Raw genomic sequence first — 14,654 nt, forward strand, 5'->3', positions numbered from 1 at the left:
GCTCCGTGATAACCTCACCAGTGTGCTCAGAGAGGAGGGGGCACAGAGGGCCAACTTGGCAGCTTGCAGGTGTGGTGGAAGGAGCAGGGGTCTTGAGGAGTGGCAACAAATGACAGGGAACAAGGATGTTCTGGGACCCCGGGGGACATCTAAGTGGATGGAGAGATGACCTTGGGATGAGAACGAGGGCCTTGTGCGGAGGAAGCTCCTCCACAGACACACTTCTAACCACTGTCTCTGCTTGTCTCTCCCTGCTGCCTCTGCGGGCCCGGCGCTCCACAGCTGTGTGCACCTGCCTTCTTCCTCCAGGGCCTCCTCCAAACGGTACTGGAGTCTATCCTTCTCGAGGTTCTGGTTCCCTGGCCTCCTCCTTAAATAGGTTCCTGGAAATGGGGAGCCCGGTCCTCAGCATATAGAGAGGAATGCCACCAACTGGAGCTCAGGGGAGCCTGAAGGAAAGATGCAACATGGAAGGGAGGGACAGAGAGGCATCAACGGGACACTGCCGAGAGTTGGGGGCCTAGAGAAGACTGTCTGGGAAGAAATATGTGAAGGAGCTTTCCTGGGTGATTTCAGGAGAATGTTGCCACCATGTGAGAAAGGCTTATCTTTCTTTCTCCCCACCCAGGGGAGCTTGGGCGTGGGTCCCTCCCTGACACCCTTTGCATCTTGGGCTTTTGGCCTGGGCCCACATTGGACGGGGCATCACCCTCAAAAGCAGGCCAGAAACAGGACACAACCAGACCTTCAGGCCTCACCCTTCCCTTAACGAGGCAACCCTTGATGTGCAGCCGCTGCAGCTGGTGGCTTGGAGTGCCAAGGGTGGGCACTCGGCCAGGTGACCCCGTAGCAGCCAGGCCATTGTGGTGGCTGTCCAGGCCCTACCTGCACCCTCCATACTGTGATGTGCACAGCAGTCCCTGGAATTGTGCCCCGTGGCAGCGCTGCACATCACCGCCCCCTCCCCTCCTGATGGCATCTGTCTCCCGGCCAGCCTAAAAATGTCGGTGCTTCCTACATCATCTGCTGGAAAACAGTGAATGTCTTCACTTTGTGCTCTGGTGACATAGGGACAGTTAGGAAGCCAGTGTTCTGAGAGATGCTTTCGGGGGCTCAGATCTCTTCAAGCTACCCTGGGAGATCAAGGTTAATGGTGCAAACGAAGGTTGGGTGGCACCACTACACAGCAATACAGGAACCAGGATTACCGCTATCTATGAAACACTTCCTGTGTGCCAGACACTCTCTACATTTATTCTCCACCTGAATTCTCACAGCAACTTCGAAGGGTATTGTAATTCCAGATCTTCCCGTGAGGGTCTGAGTCACAGAGGTTGGGTAATTTGCCCGAGGTCAAACAGCTGCCACAACGGGCACAAATACCACGGTCTGGTCTGATTCTAGAAATGAACTACTTACCACTCCAGGCCAGGGAGCATAGCACCGAGGCTGTGCCATTGGGCAGGAGTGACAGCTGGAGCTGGTTACGGAGCACTGAGGCTGGAGTGAGCTGGTGTGTGTCTCCTGCTGCTCCAGGGATCTGTGTCCGAACATCTGTAGGTGGATACACTGTCCTCTGAGAAAGAACCCAGAGCAAGTCACTTGGAGAAGGAATCCAGTAATTCCATTGTTTATTAAATGAGATTAGATGAGGCAAGCTCTGCAAAGCGCCCAGCAGAGCCCTTTTAATTACAGTTAGTATTTCCTGGGGGTCAGGAACCCCATGTGTGGATGTGCAGTTGTTCATTGTGTCCAAGGAGGTGCAATTTCCAGGCAGACATCATAGATTTGTATTTATCATAACAGGTTTCCAGTAGGTGGCAGTAGAGTGTCTTGTTCTAATAAGCTAGCGAGGTATGATTTTCTGACATAGATGTAAAGGTCTTTAAGAAAGAGACATGTTTCTCGAATTGTCTGTCACAAGGGTGCCACGTGAGCTAGCAGGCCTACTATTGAGAGTTTACACCAATCAGGAACTGTTCTAAATGTTGTTTTAACTTCTTCAAGCTTCACACGAACTTTAGGGGTTGATAACTTTTAATACCATGTCATAGATGTAAAAAAAATGAGCCATAGAGAGGTGAAATAACTTATTTAACTCAGTGAGTGGTGGAGCCAGGATTCATACCCACAGCCTGTGTTCCAGCCACTGTGAGACGGGGTAGTTGCCCGGTACCTGCTTCCTTTGCCCTGTCTGCCTCCCCATACAATACTTCATGATCATTGGGATTCCTGCCCAAATCCTTTTGGCAAACCATTAGGAGGTCAAACTTGACATATGCTGTGCTCAGCTCTGGTCTGTGGTGGTGAAGGAGCCTCCCCATTAGTGCCTTTTGGTGCTTGTAGATGATGGGCATTTATATACCCTTCTCCTGCTGGGAAATGCTCTGACTCCCGGTGTAAGCGCTCTGTCCTCACAGCAGATGGGTAGGAGAGGTGGTGTTAGGGGCTGACAGGTGTCTGGGAGTGGGTATGGGGAGTAGGGATGGAACTCCAGGGTGGGTGGTAAGTTGGAAAGGTGTAAGCCAGGAGGCAGGAGAACCAGGCCAGTGAGGGCCCATGGCCCCCTCTGGGATGGAGAGGGGCTGAAGTGGACGTGTCAGGATGAAGAGGGAAGTCGTGTGTGTGCACACATGCATGCATGTGTAGGAGATGGGGTGACCCTGAACAGCTCATGGGTGCATCAGAGCCTACAGTATGGGAGGAGGGGTGACCTAAACCTTAGGCTTTGGTGCTTGAATTGTGATCCTGAAGAAGATTGTGCCTGGAAAAACTGACTTTGCTCTCTCATTTCTGCCTGCTCTTTGCCCACTTGTGTATCCTTGCCTCTCTGTTTCTGTCTTTCTCATGCACATCCTTCTTTCCATCCCACCTGTCTCTCTGCCTTGGTCTTTCTCCCACCCATGTTTCTGTTCCACCTGATGTTCCCTGTAGTCGGAGGACACAGACTTACCCTACCCACCACCCCAGAGGGAGGCCAACGTCTACATGGTTCCCCAGAACATCAAGCCAGCTCTCCAGCGCACTGCCATCGAGGTGAGCCTGGCTCCAGTGTGGGGGGTGGAGGGCAGCCTGGACTTTCTTTCCTCTTCCTGGCCCAGCCTTCCCATGGCCTTTCTAGCTGCTCTCCTCACTCTGTGTCCCCAGATCCTGGCATGGGGCCTGCGGAACATGAAGAGTTACCAGCTGGCCAATGTCTCCTCCCCCAGCCTTGTGGTGGAGTGCGGGGGCAAGATGGTACAGTCCTGTGTCATCAGGAACCTCCGGAAGAACCCCAACTTTGACATCTGCACCCTTTTCATGGAAGTGGTGAGCCTGAACCCCCTGTGGTCCTCTTCCAGTGTCCTGGTGGCTAGAACCTCCTGGCAACACCAAGCAGTCTGCTCTGACTTCTCAGGAACCTGTGTGGTCACGGCTTCTCACCCACCTCACTTGTCTATGAAAGTGGGTGAAAATTCTCATGCTCTCCTCACTAGAAGAGCTGAAGTGTGTGAGCAACACCGATGGGACTAGCTTGCTCCCTCCTACCCAGATCCCGAGTCCCCAGAGGTCCTAAGGACCCATCATAATGGCCGTTCTCTCTTTTAGGGTAGGGCTCAGTCCTCTGAAGTTCCCCTCAGGGGCCTGTCAGGGCTCTGATCTTCCAAACCTTCCCTGACTGGCCTCCCCACCTGGGCCTCCACAGATGGGCTCACCCTACTGCCCTCTGGCCCCCAGTCCTCTCCAGCTCCCGGGGCTGCCTGGGCCTAGTGGCCGGATCAAGGCAAGGAACATGGTTTGCAAGATGAAAGCACTATAGAAATTCCAGGCCCAGTGGCTGTCAACAGGAGCCTCCTCTTGGCTGAGCCAAACCCGCCACCGAAGGAGAGCATATAAATTATTTCAAGTTGTGTTCAAAGTGCTTTTGGGGCTGGGGAGGTGGGGTGGGGAGAAGAATCTGGGACTATAAGCCAACTCTTGAGTATCCACTTGGGGGGGACTGTCTGCAAGAAATGTTGAGTCCTGGGCCAACTTCTCCCCTCTTCCCCTCCCAGCCAGTGAGGGTTCAGGGAAAGGAGACTTGCTTTCACTCGGGGCTGAGCTGATGTGTTTGGAAGGTAAAGTTGTGGGGGAAAGCTAGCCTCCACGTAGAATGTTCAAGAGGCATGAGGAAAAGTATGTTTTTTACTTCCCTGGCCAGCTTTTGGGTTCAGCCAGCCACCACTTTGGAGTCATGGCCACTGGAGGTTACATGTGGGTTCACAGTCATTCTCTCTCCCTGGGCTTGTCCCCCCTCCTCTGAGCCTTCCCAGAGATGGGTTTAAGCCACTGCTCAGAGTGTCCCTTCTCTTCTGCTCAGATGCTGCCCAGGGAGGAGCTCTACTGTCCTCCCATCGTGATCAAGGTCATTGATAACCGCCAGTTTGGCCGCCGGCCTGTGGTCGGCCAGTGTACCATCCGCTCTCTGGAGAGCTTCCTGTGTGACCCCTACTCAGGAGAGAGTCCATCCCCACAGGGTGGCCCAGGTAGGTGCAGGGGCTGTTGATGGGGAGGGCCTGGCAGAGGGGGCTTGGGCAGGCGGGACTTCCACTGAGAGTTGTCCTTCAGCTCTCCTTTTACTGGGACCTGACTGAGGGGTAGTTTCTGCTCAGCTGACCAGAAGGGTAGGGACCTCGTCTTCCTCAGGGCACAGTCTGGATCTGGGCTGGGCACACCAGAAGGAGGTACACATGTCTGTGGGGGCTGAGAGGTGAGGGCTGAATGAGAGGTGGTTGAGGGAGAGAGAGATATGCTGGGATTCAGCGGGATGAGGAGGGAGGAGAGAATGGGAAGGGAGGAAGAGAGACATTCAGGAGACAGGGAATGTGAAAGAAGATGGGAGGGACAGAGATGGAAGAGGGAAGAACTGGTTGGGAGAAAGAAGAAGATTGAGAAGTGTGGAGAGAGAGAGAGATGGGTTTTGTCTCATGGGTTTTGTCTCTGAGTCTTGTGGCTGAGGAGGGACGAGATCCCAGAGGGAGCCCCTCTCAGGCCTGGACACTGGTCTCTCCTACAGATGATGTGAGCTTACTCAGTCCTGGGGAAGATGTGCTCATTGACATTGATGATAAGGAGCCCCTCATCCCCATCCAGGTAGGATGATCTGGGTCCTGGAGAAGAGACACTGGTTCTGGCTAAGAGCTGGCCTTGATTGCTCCCTACTCCCTTCCTCATCTCTCCCACTGCTTCTCTCCCTCCCTTATCACATGGCCTTTGCAAGAGGTCTCCTTCTGGATCTGGGTGGAAGGACATCATACAGATGAAGGGGCCTGGAAGGAGGGATCTTTGTCCAAGCCAATAGTCTCTCCACTTCCTGCATTCCTCCGTGTCCAGGAAAAGGAAGGGAGAGGAGTGGGAGGGGGACCGTATTTCAAGGGTGTCCCACCCTGCTGTAGGTAAGTGGAGTCCCTTTGCTATTCACTCAGCAACGTAGGGCCAGCTGGTGAGTCAGACACTCATGCCAAACAGCATGGCAGGGTGTGTGTGGCATCTCTCACTGAGGGAAAGCACTCTCCCCACCTGGGGACCTGGGGTGGCTCTGGGTCCTGTCGGGCTGAGACCACCCACCCAGTCCTTCCTGCAGTGGAGATGGAGAAAGTCCTCACCGTGAGCGAGAATAGGCCTCAAACTGGCCATTTGTTCTAGGTTGTCACCTCCTCTCAGCTTTGCATGATGCTGGTCAAACCCCTGGCACCTGGGGCTCCCAGAGCATGGGGGCTACTTGGGGGCAGAGCCTCCAAGCCTACACAGTTAGCAGCTGTGTCCTCATGCCCACAGCCTGCTTATTCACACCGGGATGGGATGGTGTAGCACTTCAGGGGGTTTGTTTTCTTTAAACCATCAATCCAATATTAGCATTGAGAGCAGGAGAGCAGGCTTGGTGTTGGGCTCAGGATCCTCAAAGCTGCCCCTGGAGGTGCGTTGATAGGGGCTTCCCTCTGAAACTATGGGCTGATATCCTCTTCTTTATCACTTGCTCATCATTTCACTTCCCAGGGAGTGTCCTGGGCCTCACTGCTGCCAGAACAGGAGGTCTTGCTCTACAGCTTCTTTGATGTTGAGAGTCCTCAGAAGTCCTAAGCTCTCCATTTGTCCTGTGTCTGTGGCTCTCCAGGGCTCTATCCTTTCTGCTGGGGACACCTGGTTATTCTTTAAGACTCAACTTAGTTGTAGTCACCTCCTTCCAGAATTCTTCCCTGGCTCCTCCCCCTTTCCTGCAAGTCTGGTCTGTATCTTGGTCATTGCACCTGCCTTAGGTTCTGCTTGTCGCTGTAAATGGAAGCATCCTTCGTAGACTAGGCTCAGGGCAGTGACTGGGCATGTTTCTCTTTGTGTCCTTAATGCTTAGCAGAGGACCTGACTTAGCAGGAGATATCCAATGAAGTCTGCCTGGATTGGTGGATGCACAGTGGGTGGACAGATGGACAGATGGACAGATGGATGACCTGCCCACACTCTGTAAGGGGTCTAGGCAGGAGCTTCTCTTGACTGGGGAAGCCCAAGAGGACATTTCAGCTGGCCCTGCAAGGATTCAGCTGTACTGGGTGCTAGTGCTTTTAGGCCTAGGTGGGTGTTTGTAGCCAAATTAGGCAGATAATTAGCCCCAAACTCCAGGCTGCCTGATCCTGGCTCCCGTTTCCCACCCTCTCAGCGGGCTGTCTGAGTCTGTGGAGGGAAGCGTGGGGCTTGCCTAGCAGGATTTCCGTTCTGTGTGTGCTGCCCTCAAAATGTCTACAGATGCAGGGAGGAGGGACTATTTTGGGTCCCGCTGGCTACAAGCACAGCCAGAGGCAGACAGTGAAGAGGCCCCGTCTGGTCATCCTCCTGGTGTTGACATCAGTGGACTGGGGCAGGGGTCTGAGCAGAATAGGGTCTGTTCTCTGTGGTAGCCCAATGACTCCGCCTAGAGCTGCTGGCCAGACAGAGGGCGGGGATCTGGGATCTGGGTTCCTGGATGCATGTCCACTTGGGGCCAGGCTCACAGGGTCTTAGGTGGATAGGCAGAAGGAGGATGTGAAGTCTGCCTGCTCCGATGGAGGAGGCTTGGACTCACCCTTCATTGATCTTCCCTTCTGAGGGAGGGTTCATGATACTGTTCTCAAGGAGTCCAGAGGTCAGCATGGAAACTGTTCCTGGGGTCTAGGAAGCCCTGCCCTAATGGGGTTTATTGGGGGGTTAAGGGAAAACTGCTTTTGTATTGCATTTTCCTCTTGAGATCCATTGGTTTGATTTGGCTGATCCAGGAAATCTTTTCCTCCTCTGTCTTTCCTGCACATCCTCTGGCACTTGGGAGGACTGGGCATGCCAAGGCTGATCCAGTAGTCAGAGGTTCCAGAGCAAATGCTTTGCCAGATAATTCTGGCTGAGCTCTCCTCCCCTCTCTGCTCCCCTAGTACAGATAGAATGGAGGGCCTCTGAGGATGGGAGGGACAAGAATTTGGATTTCTCCTGGCTTCTGCTTGTTCAACCGTATTTCTTGGCAGCCTGTTTCATTTTTCCTGTGATGTGGCCCCTGTTGCTATGCTTACCAGGTCTGGGCTGTGGACCCATCTCAGGGCACTTCCCCAACTTCACATATGCTCTTGCCACATCTGGCTTCTGTCTGGTCCCTACATCTCCTCTCTTGGTTGCACCTTCTTTGCTGATGTAACTTCTCACCATCATCTGCCCGTTCCTGGGATGAGCCTGCCACATGTTGGAAAACATCACTCAGACTTTCCTGATGCTCCAGTCATTAAACGGACACGGTAGAATGTACCTCAAGGTTCTAGAAATGTTTCGGTTTCTGTCAAGAGTGGCCAATTCTAGAGATAATCTAAAATGTCTCTCTACTCTGCCTTCCAGAGCTTGTAGGTCAGCACTTCTGGGGGTGAGGATGGTCCCTCATGAGTGGGTGCCTGACCCTGTGAACTCTTCTCCACAGCGTGAGGGATGGGATGAGATAGTCTTATGCAGATTAACTCCAGGGTTGATTCTTGGTCTGTGTGTCTGTCCTTTGTATAGATTTCAGATCCATATCCTGGGCTGGATGTAGCTTTTCTCTCTCTCTCTCTCTCTCTCTCTCTCTCTCTCTCTCTCTCTCTCTCTCTCTCTCTCTGGCACATATACATGAATGTGTGAGAGGTGGGGGGAGGCTGGGAGTAGGTGTGTGTGCAAACTCTCCAGTGTGCGTATAGTCTCAGTGATGGTGTTGCGGGCATCGTGGCCATGCCCTTTAACTTTCTGAGGGCAGGCATGGGTATATCCTCAGAGAGGGGGCATGGAGGTCTTTTATCCATCTAGTGCTCTGCCTTAAAAAAGGGATCTCATTTATTTTTTTCCCCCTGAGTATAAATGTATATTCATGTTATCAAATTTGGGAAATAAAGAAAAATGAACAAATAGGCATTGCCTTCAACCAAGAACGCAATCTGAATGAATTGCTACCAACCCGTCATTCTCTAGCCTTGCCTTTCTCCTGGGCTTCTCCTCTGTCTCCGATTATGTCTCTGACTCTAAATTGGACTCTATCTTTCAAACAAAACTGGGGTCTTCGTTTACTAAGCTGCTTTTTCATTAAGCTAGCTCTGGTGTTCTGATTATGAAGAGAATCAGAGAATCAGTGTGCAGGAACACCCGAACCTGCTGCTCCCTAGAGAGGGCCTTGAAGCCCAAAGTAGAGGTGGTGTCCTCTGTTCACCCCATATGTCACCCCACTTCCAACCACCAGATGCCCCTGAAGACACCTGGTGAAGGGTGGCTCTTGGCTATAATCCTGAGAGACGATTCTGGGTGGGGGGTGGGGGGTGGGGGGGAGGGGGAGGGTCGTCTCCTTTTTAAGTTTCCAGAGAAGAATTTCTGGGGGTGGGGAATACATGTGTGTTGAGGGATAAAGAGAAGGAGCACACTGGGGATGTCTTCACTGTGGTTGGGAGACAGATGAGAGACATGTTAGCAGATGTAAAATGAGATGATCAGAGTAATATCAAAGTGATGAAACCCTTTATGAGCAAGGACACCAAGGTCATGGGCTCTCTTGGCCCTTGGAGGTCAGTGTGGCCACAGTAATCAGGAAAGCTTCTCCCAGGGGGTGGGGTTGGAACAGCAGAGGGGAGAGGAAGGCTTTTCTGGAGGGTAGAGTGGCTGGGCAAAGGCTTAGTAGTGGGACTGTGTGTGTGTGTGTGAGAGAGAGAGAGAGAATATGTGTGTGTTAGGCCTTGGGGGTTATGGAGGAAGCCCCGGCTAGCATGCAAGAAGCTTCCCGAGGTATGCTGACCTGTGCCCCACCCCGTGGGGTGCGGTGGGTGGTGTGCTGGGGCTGGCTGCTCCCTGCTTGCCCGGCCTGGACTAATTTTGAGCTGGCTGCTCCGGTTATAGTGTTTGGGACGCCGTGAAGGTGGAAATGTGCTCCTAGAACCGGAGCAGCAAATTATGCCCCGAGTCCCAAAGGGGAACGTGTAATTTCGGAAGCTGGAGCAGACCTTTGGAGCACTATGTTTAGCTTTATTTTTTCTCCCTCTTGCTCTGGTGAACTGCCGGTTTCCCTCTCACCTTTCTAAAAACGAACCGTATTAAAAATAACAGTAAGTCTTCTGTGAGGTTCAGCATGAGAATAGGAGGGGGCAGAGCTGCTACTTGGCCCAGCCACCTCTGGACAGCTGGGGGTTTCACATGGAGTTCATCCGGTCTGTTCCGGGGTCACACCACACCCACCAACGTGTGGCCAGGCGTTCCCCTCCCCCTCCCCGAGCTATCCAGTGGCCTGGCTGGGTGCCCATGGGCCCTTCTGCTTTCCTGCCCAGCTCTGAGGGCTAGTCCAGGGGAGGCGAGGGTTCCCTCAGTGCTGTCTCTTCACAGGGCAGGGGTGAGTCTATAGTTGCCAGGTCCCCCCAAGTTTCTAGCAGGTTTCACTGGCCAAGCGTTCCTGATCCCAAGTGAACATGTCTCCCAGGCTCTTCCTGCCCAGGAAAGGAGGACGTTTGGGCCTGGCCTCTCTGGACTCCCCAGAGCCTCCTGCTCAGGCTCGAAGGAAGGAGAGGGGTCGAACCCTGGGAGCCCTGGGTCCAGCCCTATGTTCCTGGCCTGAACCTTCCCTCTCTCTTGCATATGCTGTGCTCCTTTGTTCCTCCACCTCTTGGCACTTGCTAGCCCCCTCCCCTGCCTGCAAGCCACCTCCTGGCCCTGTCCACTACACAGGTGCTCATCCAGGGAGGGTCCCATCTCTGGGGCTGTTGTTGTAACGGCCTCTGCAAAAGTCGCCCACCTCCGGGTCCTGACACCCAAGGACCCTGGACCCTGTGGCCAGGGACTCACCCTATAAAACATGGATTCACAGTCGCAAGGATCTGGTGCCAGAAAAGGATGTGGAAAACTTTCTGTAGCACAGGGGGAATCAAACTTTCAGAGCCGCTCTTGTGCAGGGTTTTGGGGAAGCCACATGATGTATTGGCTCTTGTCCTGGAGGAAAGAAGACCCAGAAACCTGCACTAGCTTAGGAACTGTGCCCTAGCAGGTGTTGCTGTAGCTCAGCTGTCAGAAGAAACCACCAGGGATGACGAGGTTTAAAAAAGGGGGGGGGGGGCATGTAAGCGTGGCATTGAGTCAGTGGCCAAAGGCAGTGAGAAAGTGGGCAAGAGGCAGGCACTGGCTGATCCCCTTCCTGTGCCTCACCTGTGCGAGGTGTGCATGGCCTTTATCTCATCCTCACATAAGGTTGCTGTGTGATGGTAGCATTTCATCCATTTTCCAGATGGGGATGCTGACTCTGAGAGGTCAGATGCTTGGCCAAGGGCATGCAATGGGTACAGCAATGGGGCTAGGATTTGAATCCAGGCTTGTTCATCTCCAAAGCACATGTTCCTCCCACAACTGCACAGCCTCCTGGAGGCTGAAGGGAGAGCAGAGGGTGTTCAGTCGTGGGCAATGCTTCCTCGGGGCTCTCCGGCCTTGCCTGAAGTGGTTTCTCTAATCGTGTTGCTAACCAGCGTGTTTAATTTGTAGCTTGCAGACCATCTGTCGGGTTCGGCCCCCACTAACATGGCATCTTCTCCATCCAGTCCTCATGTATGTATTATTTACCTATTTGTGGGTTCCTTGATTTCCTTGGGGGGCTGGGAATGGGGACGGATGAGGAAGGGGGAACGCAAGGGAGGAAAGGAAGGAAGCTTTCCTGAGCTCCTGCAGAAAACAGTTATCTGTCCTGTGCGGTGATGGAGCAGGTGGGGAGAAAGCTAAAGGAAGATTCACAGACACAGACATCCCTGAATTATCTCTCAGTGCATGCTGGGATTTTCCTTAATGCCATTTACTGCATGAGGACTGGGGGTGTGGTGTGGTTGGGGCTGCATGAAATGGTGGAAACAGGGAAGTCTCTAGATTAGACCCTGACTGCTGGGACACGGAATATGAGAAGACTCTATGGGCAGCAGCAGTTTGACTTTCTCTGCCCTCCCAGAGGCAGGAAGGCTGTGTGTGACCCAGGAACCCTGGCTGTCTCCAGCAGCCTCTTCTGAGAGGTCTGCAGGTGCCCATGGTCTGCTCCTGCAGTTCCCAGCAGGGCCACTTCTTTCCTACCTGCCATCTTGGTGGTTGGGCATCCTTCCAGGAAGAGGACTTTGGTGTCTGGCCTTCCGCATACACTCATGAAATCCCACGCTGAGGGCCAAGGGGAGCCCCTGAACTACAGGGGGTGCAGAAGAGACAGGACCGCCAAAAGTTCAATTCCATTCATGGTGGCAGGGGAGGCATTGCGGTAGTGGGTGTTTAGGAGAAGGCAATCTCTATTTTAAAATTTTTCCCCCTGACGTATCCATTGTAGAGGCTATAGACAACACAAATAAGTGTCAGGAAGAAAGTTGAAGCCACTTGTATTCCTACCAGTTGGAGTCAAACACCGTTAAGGTTATAATGTGCCTATATTTTTAGGTATCTTTTAAGCATATTTTTTTTTTAACAAAATGGAATCATATTATACTTTTTAATAATCTGCTTTTTTTTTAATGCTTAAAAGTATATTGTGAATGTTTTCCCATATTTTTACATTCTTTTAAAATATGCAGCAGTCATTTCATTATATGGACACCCATAAAGTTATAACTACGGCACTATCATTGGACATTTTCCCCCCCTAATTTCTACTATTATTTTATTTTATTTTGAGGGGTTATTTTTAATTTACTTTATATAGGTCTAGCCCATTTTTATTCCTATTTTTTTTAGCCTTTGTTGATAAGTGGAATATCTTTTTTTTTTTTTAAATGACTTTGTCTAACTGGTTATTGCTGGGATATAGGAAAACAATATTTTTATTTGTTTATTTTGAAGTATAATCTTTATTAAGCTTCTTCAGTAGTTCTGACAGTTGTTAATATATTCTATTGGCTTTTTTTGTGTAAGATTGTTTTTTCAAACAAGAATAAATGCTACCTTTTTTTTCTAATTTATACTTTATTCCTTTTTCCAAAATAACATCTGATAATTGAGATGCAAACATATTTAGTAACTGATTCTAATGAGAAGGCCTCTACTATTTTCCCATTAATTATGATAATGATTGGTAGTTTCAGATAGATATTCTTGATTTTGTTAAGTTAATGCTCTTTATTATTAGTTTACTAATAGTTTAAAATCACCACTTTCCTACTGATATGTACAGAAGTTTAATTTACCTGATGCAATTTGGCATTTATCAAGTTGATCATTTTGCTTCCCATTGTTCTGTTGATGTAATGTATAATTGTCCTGCATTCCTGGAGTAAACCCAAATCCGTCAGTTGGTCTTAGTGTTATAGTTACTGCAACTAAAGTCTTCTTATCTAATTGATCAAGGAAGGTAGGTGACAGGCTAATTGAAAAAGTTGATTCAATAGGACTCATTAAAAGTCATACATAGGCACCATAAACATTTAATTTCTAATCGTATCCATATATTTTCATTTGTCAATTATTTGACATGTGCCAAGGCCTCTTTGAATTTGGATTTGCTATTTGAGTATGGTCATTCTTCAGGTATAAACCAAATCCAAAGAGCATTACCTATGATTTTCTTTTATGTTTATTGAAGTTTGATGCACTCTGCGATCTTAAAAATACCTGCAAAAATTTTGTGTTGGTTCTTTTAAAGTTTAAGATCTCCTCCTCCCACCTTTAAAAAAATCCCACTTATCTTTAACTTTCATCATTAAAAAAACAGCATTAAATTAGGTTCCATAGACATATGCCCTTTCTTTTTTAATTCAAATTTTATATGTTTTTGTAATACTTATGCGTTGATCTAATTACCATATTAGTGCAACTGGCATAAACTGGTTTAAGAACAAGCACAGTTGATTCTTGCTCAACATACAGGTCCTCTGCTTTGAGCTGCAGTGGACATTCTAGATGAGCAGCAGGTGTTCAGCTGGCTCTGGCCTACAGTCAGTAGACTGTTAGAGAATGGATAATGTTTATTAATTTATTAAAAGGAAGTTTGTGACTAGAACTTCAAAAAAGGTTTCACTGAGTTAGATTTGCTATTACTTACTTAGGATTTTTATATCTCTATTAATAAGCCTTATGTTTCTTTTTCTAGGCTTTGATACCAGGGTTATAATAGTTTCATAAAATATATTTTTTGTGGTAGACTCATTTTCTGTGCTCTTGAATGGTATCTATGGCATTAAAATGGTTATTTCTTAAAGGGTTGAAAATACATTTGTGCCACTCTTTATGATTTTGAATTATGCAAGTGGGAAATTGCATGATATAAATATTTTAATAGTCTTGCTTGTGTACAAAATATGTAATGATGCAAATCAACCTAAATTTTAAAAGATTATTAACAGTTACATAATTTAAAAGGTGGTGGCCAGCCCAGCCTGCGTGGCCAGGAGTTGAGTGTTGACCTATGGACCAGGAGGTCACAATTTGATTCCCAGTCAGGGCATATGCCTGGATTGTGGGCTTGGTCCCTAATGTGGGGCATTATTCCTGGAGTAAACCCAAACTGGTCAGTTGGTCTTGGTATTACAGTTATTGCAACTGAAGTCTTCCTCTCTGAAATCAATAAAAATATATTTAAAAGAAAAAGGTGGTGACCAGGTAAATTGTGTTTATGGTTTAGCTGGTAAATAGGATACCCACATGATCTTTCCTGGAAAATGGTGTTATATTATGTGAGTTCTGAATTATAGCTTATATAATTGTATAAGATGCTTCAATAAGATAAGAAAAATAAACAATAAAAAGGAAAAAAAATATAAAAAGTACACAGAAGAATCAAATCTGAGATTAATCACAAATTATATGAATCAATCACAGGAATGCATATCTTGCGTAATTGTGGAAGATACATAGACTTTGTACTCCTTTGTCACATTGGGCCCAGCACCTGTCAGGAAGGGGATTCTTTGATCACTTTCTACTTTTTAGTCAATTAGTGGCTTAAAAGTTCCCAGATTTTGCCTATTAATACACATGATAACAATAGAAGAAGGACTTCAATATATGTTCCCCTCATTCCTAATTTTATAGATTTGTGTTTTTATCTTTCTTACCAGGCTTAATAGCATTTCATCTACTTTATAGTTGTTTTTTATATGAAGAACCAGCTGTTTGAAAATTCTATTAGGCTTATTTCTTTAATTTGTAGACTTAAGTCATTTTTAAGCTCTCTTCAT

At 49.0% G+C, this 14,654-nt stretch overlaps 1 protein-coding gene across 22 annotated transcripts in view; it reads left to right on the plus strand.

Annotated features, from left to right (window-relative positions):
* Nucleotides 1-14,654, plus strand: part of DYSF (dysferlin) — a 195,560-nt gene that overhangs the window by 139,022 nt on the left and 41,884 nt on the right. For 8 of the 22 annotated variants that reach the window (XM_036435676.2, XM_036435679.2, XM_036435681.2 and 5 more), the window contains 5 exons: nucleotides 2,935-3,036; nucleotides 3,148-3,309; nucleotides 4,340-4,505; nucleotides 5,036-5,112; nucleotides 10,999-11,061. In XM_036435676.2, coding sequence (XP_036291569.1) covers nucleotides 2,935-3,036; nucleotides 3,148-3,309; nucleotides 4,340-4,505; nucleotides 5,036-5,112; nucleotides 10,999-11,061 — 570 coding nt within the window. Of the gene's footprint in view, nucleotides 1-282; nucleotides 325-2,934; nucleotides 3,037-3,147; nucleotides 3,310-4,339; nucleotides 4,506-5,035; nucleotides 5,113-10,998; nucleotides 11,062-14,654 lie in introns of all 22 variants that reach the window. The other 14 variants (XM_036435678.2, XM_036435684.2, XM_036435687.2 and 11 more) reach the window with 3 other exon arrangements.

This window comes from Pipistrellus kuhlii, unplaced genomic scaffold (assembly GCF_014108245.1).
Source record: "Pipistrellus kuhlii isolate mPipKuh1 unplaced genomic scaffold, mPipKuh1.p scaffold_m20_p_13, whole genome shotgun sequence".
Lineage (NCBI taxonomy): Eukaryota > Metazoa > Chordata > Mammalia > Chiroptera > Vespertilionidae > Pipistrellus > Pipistrellus kuhlii.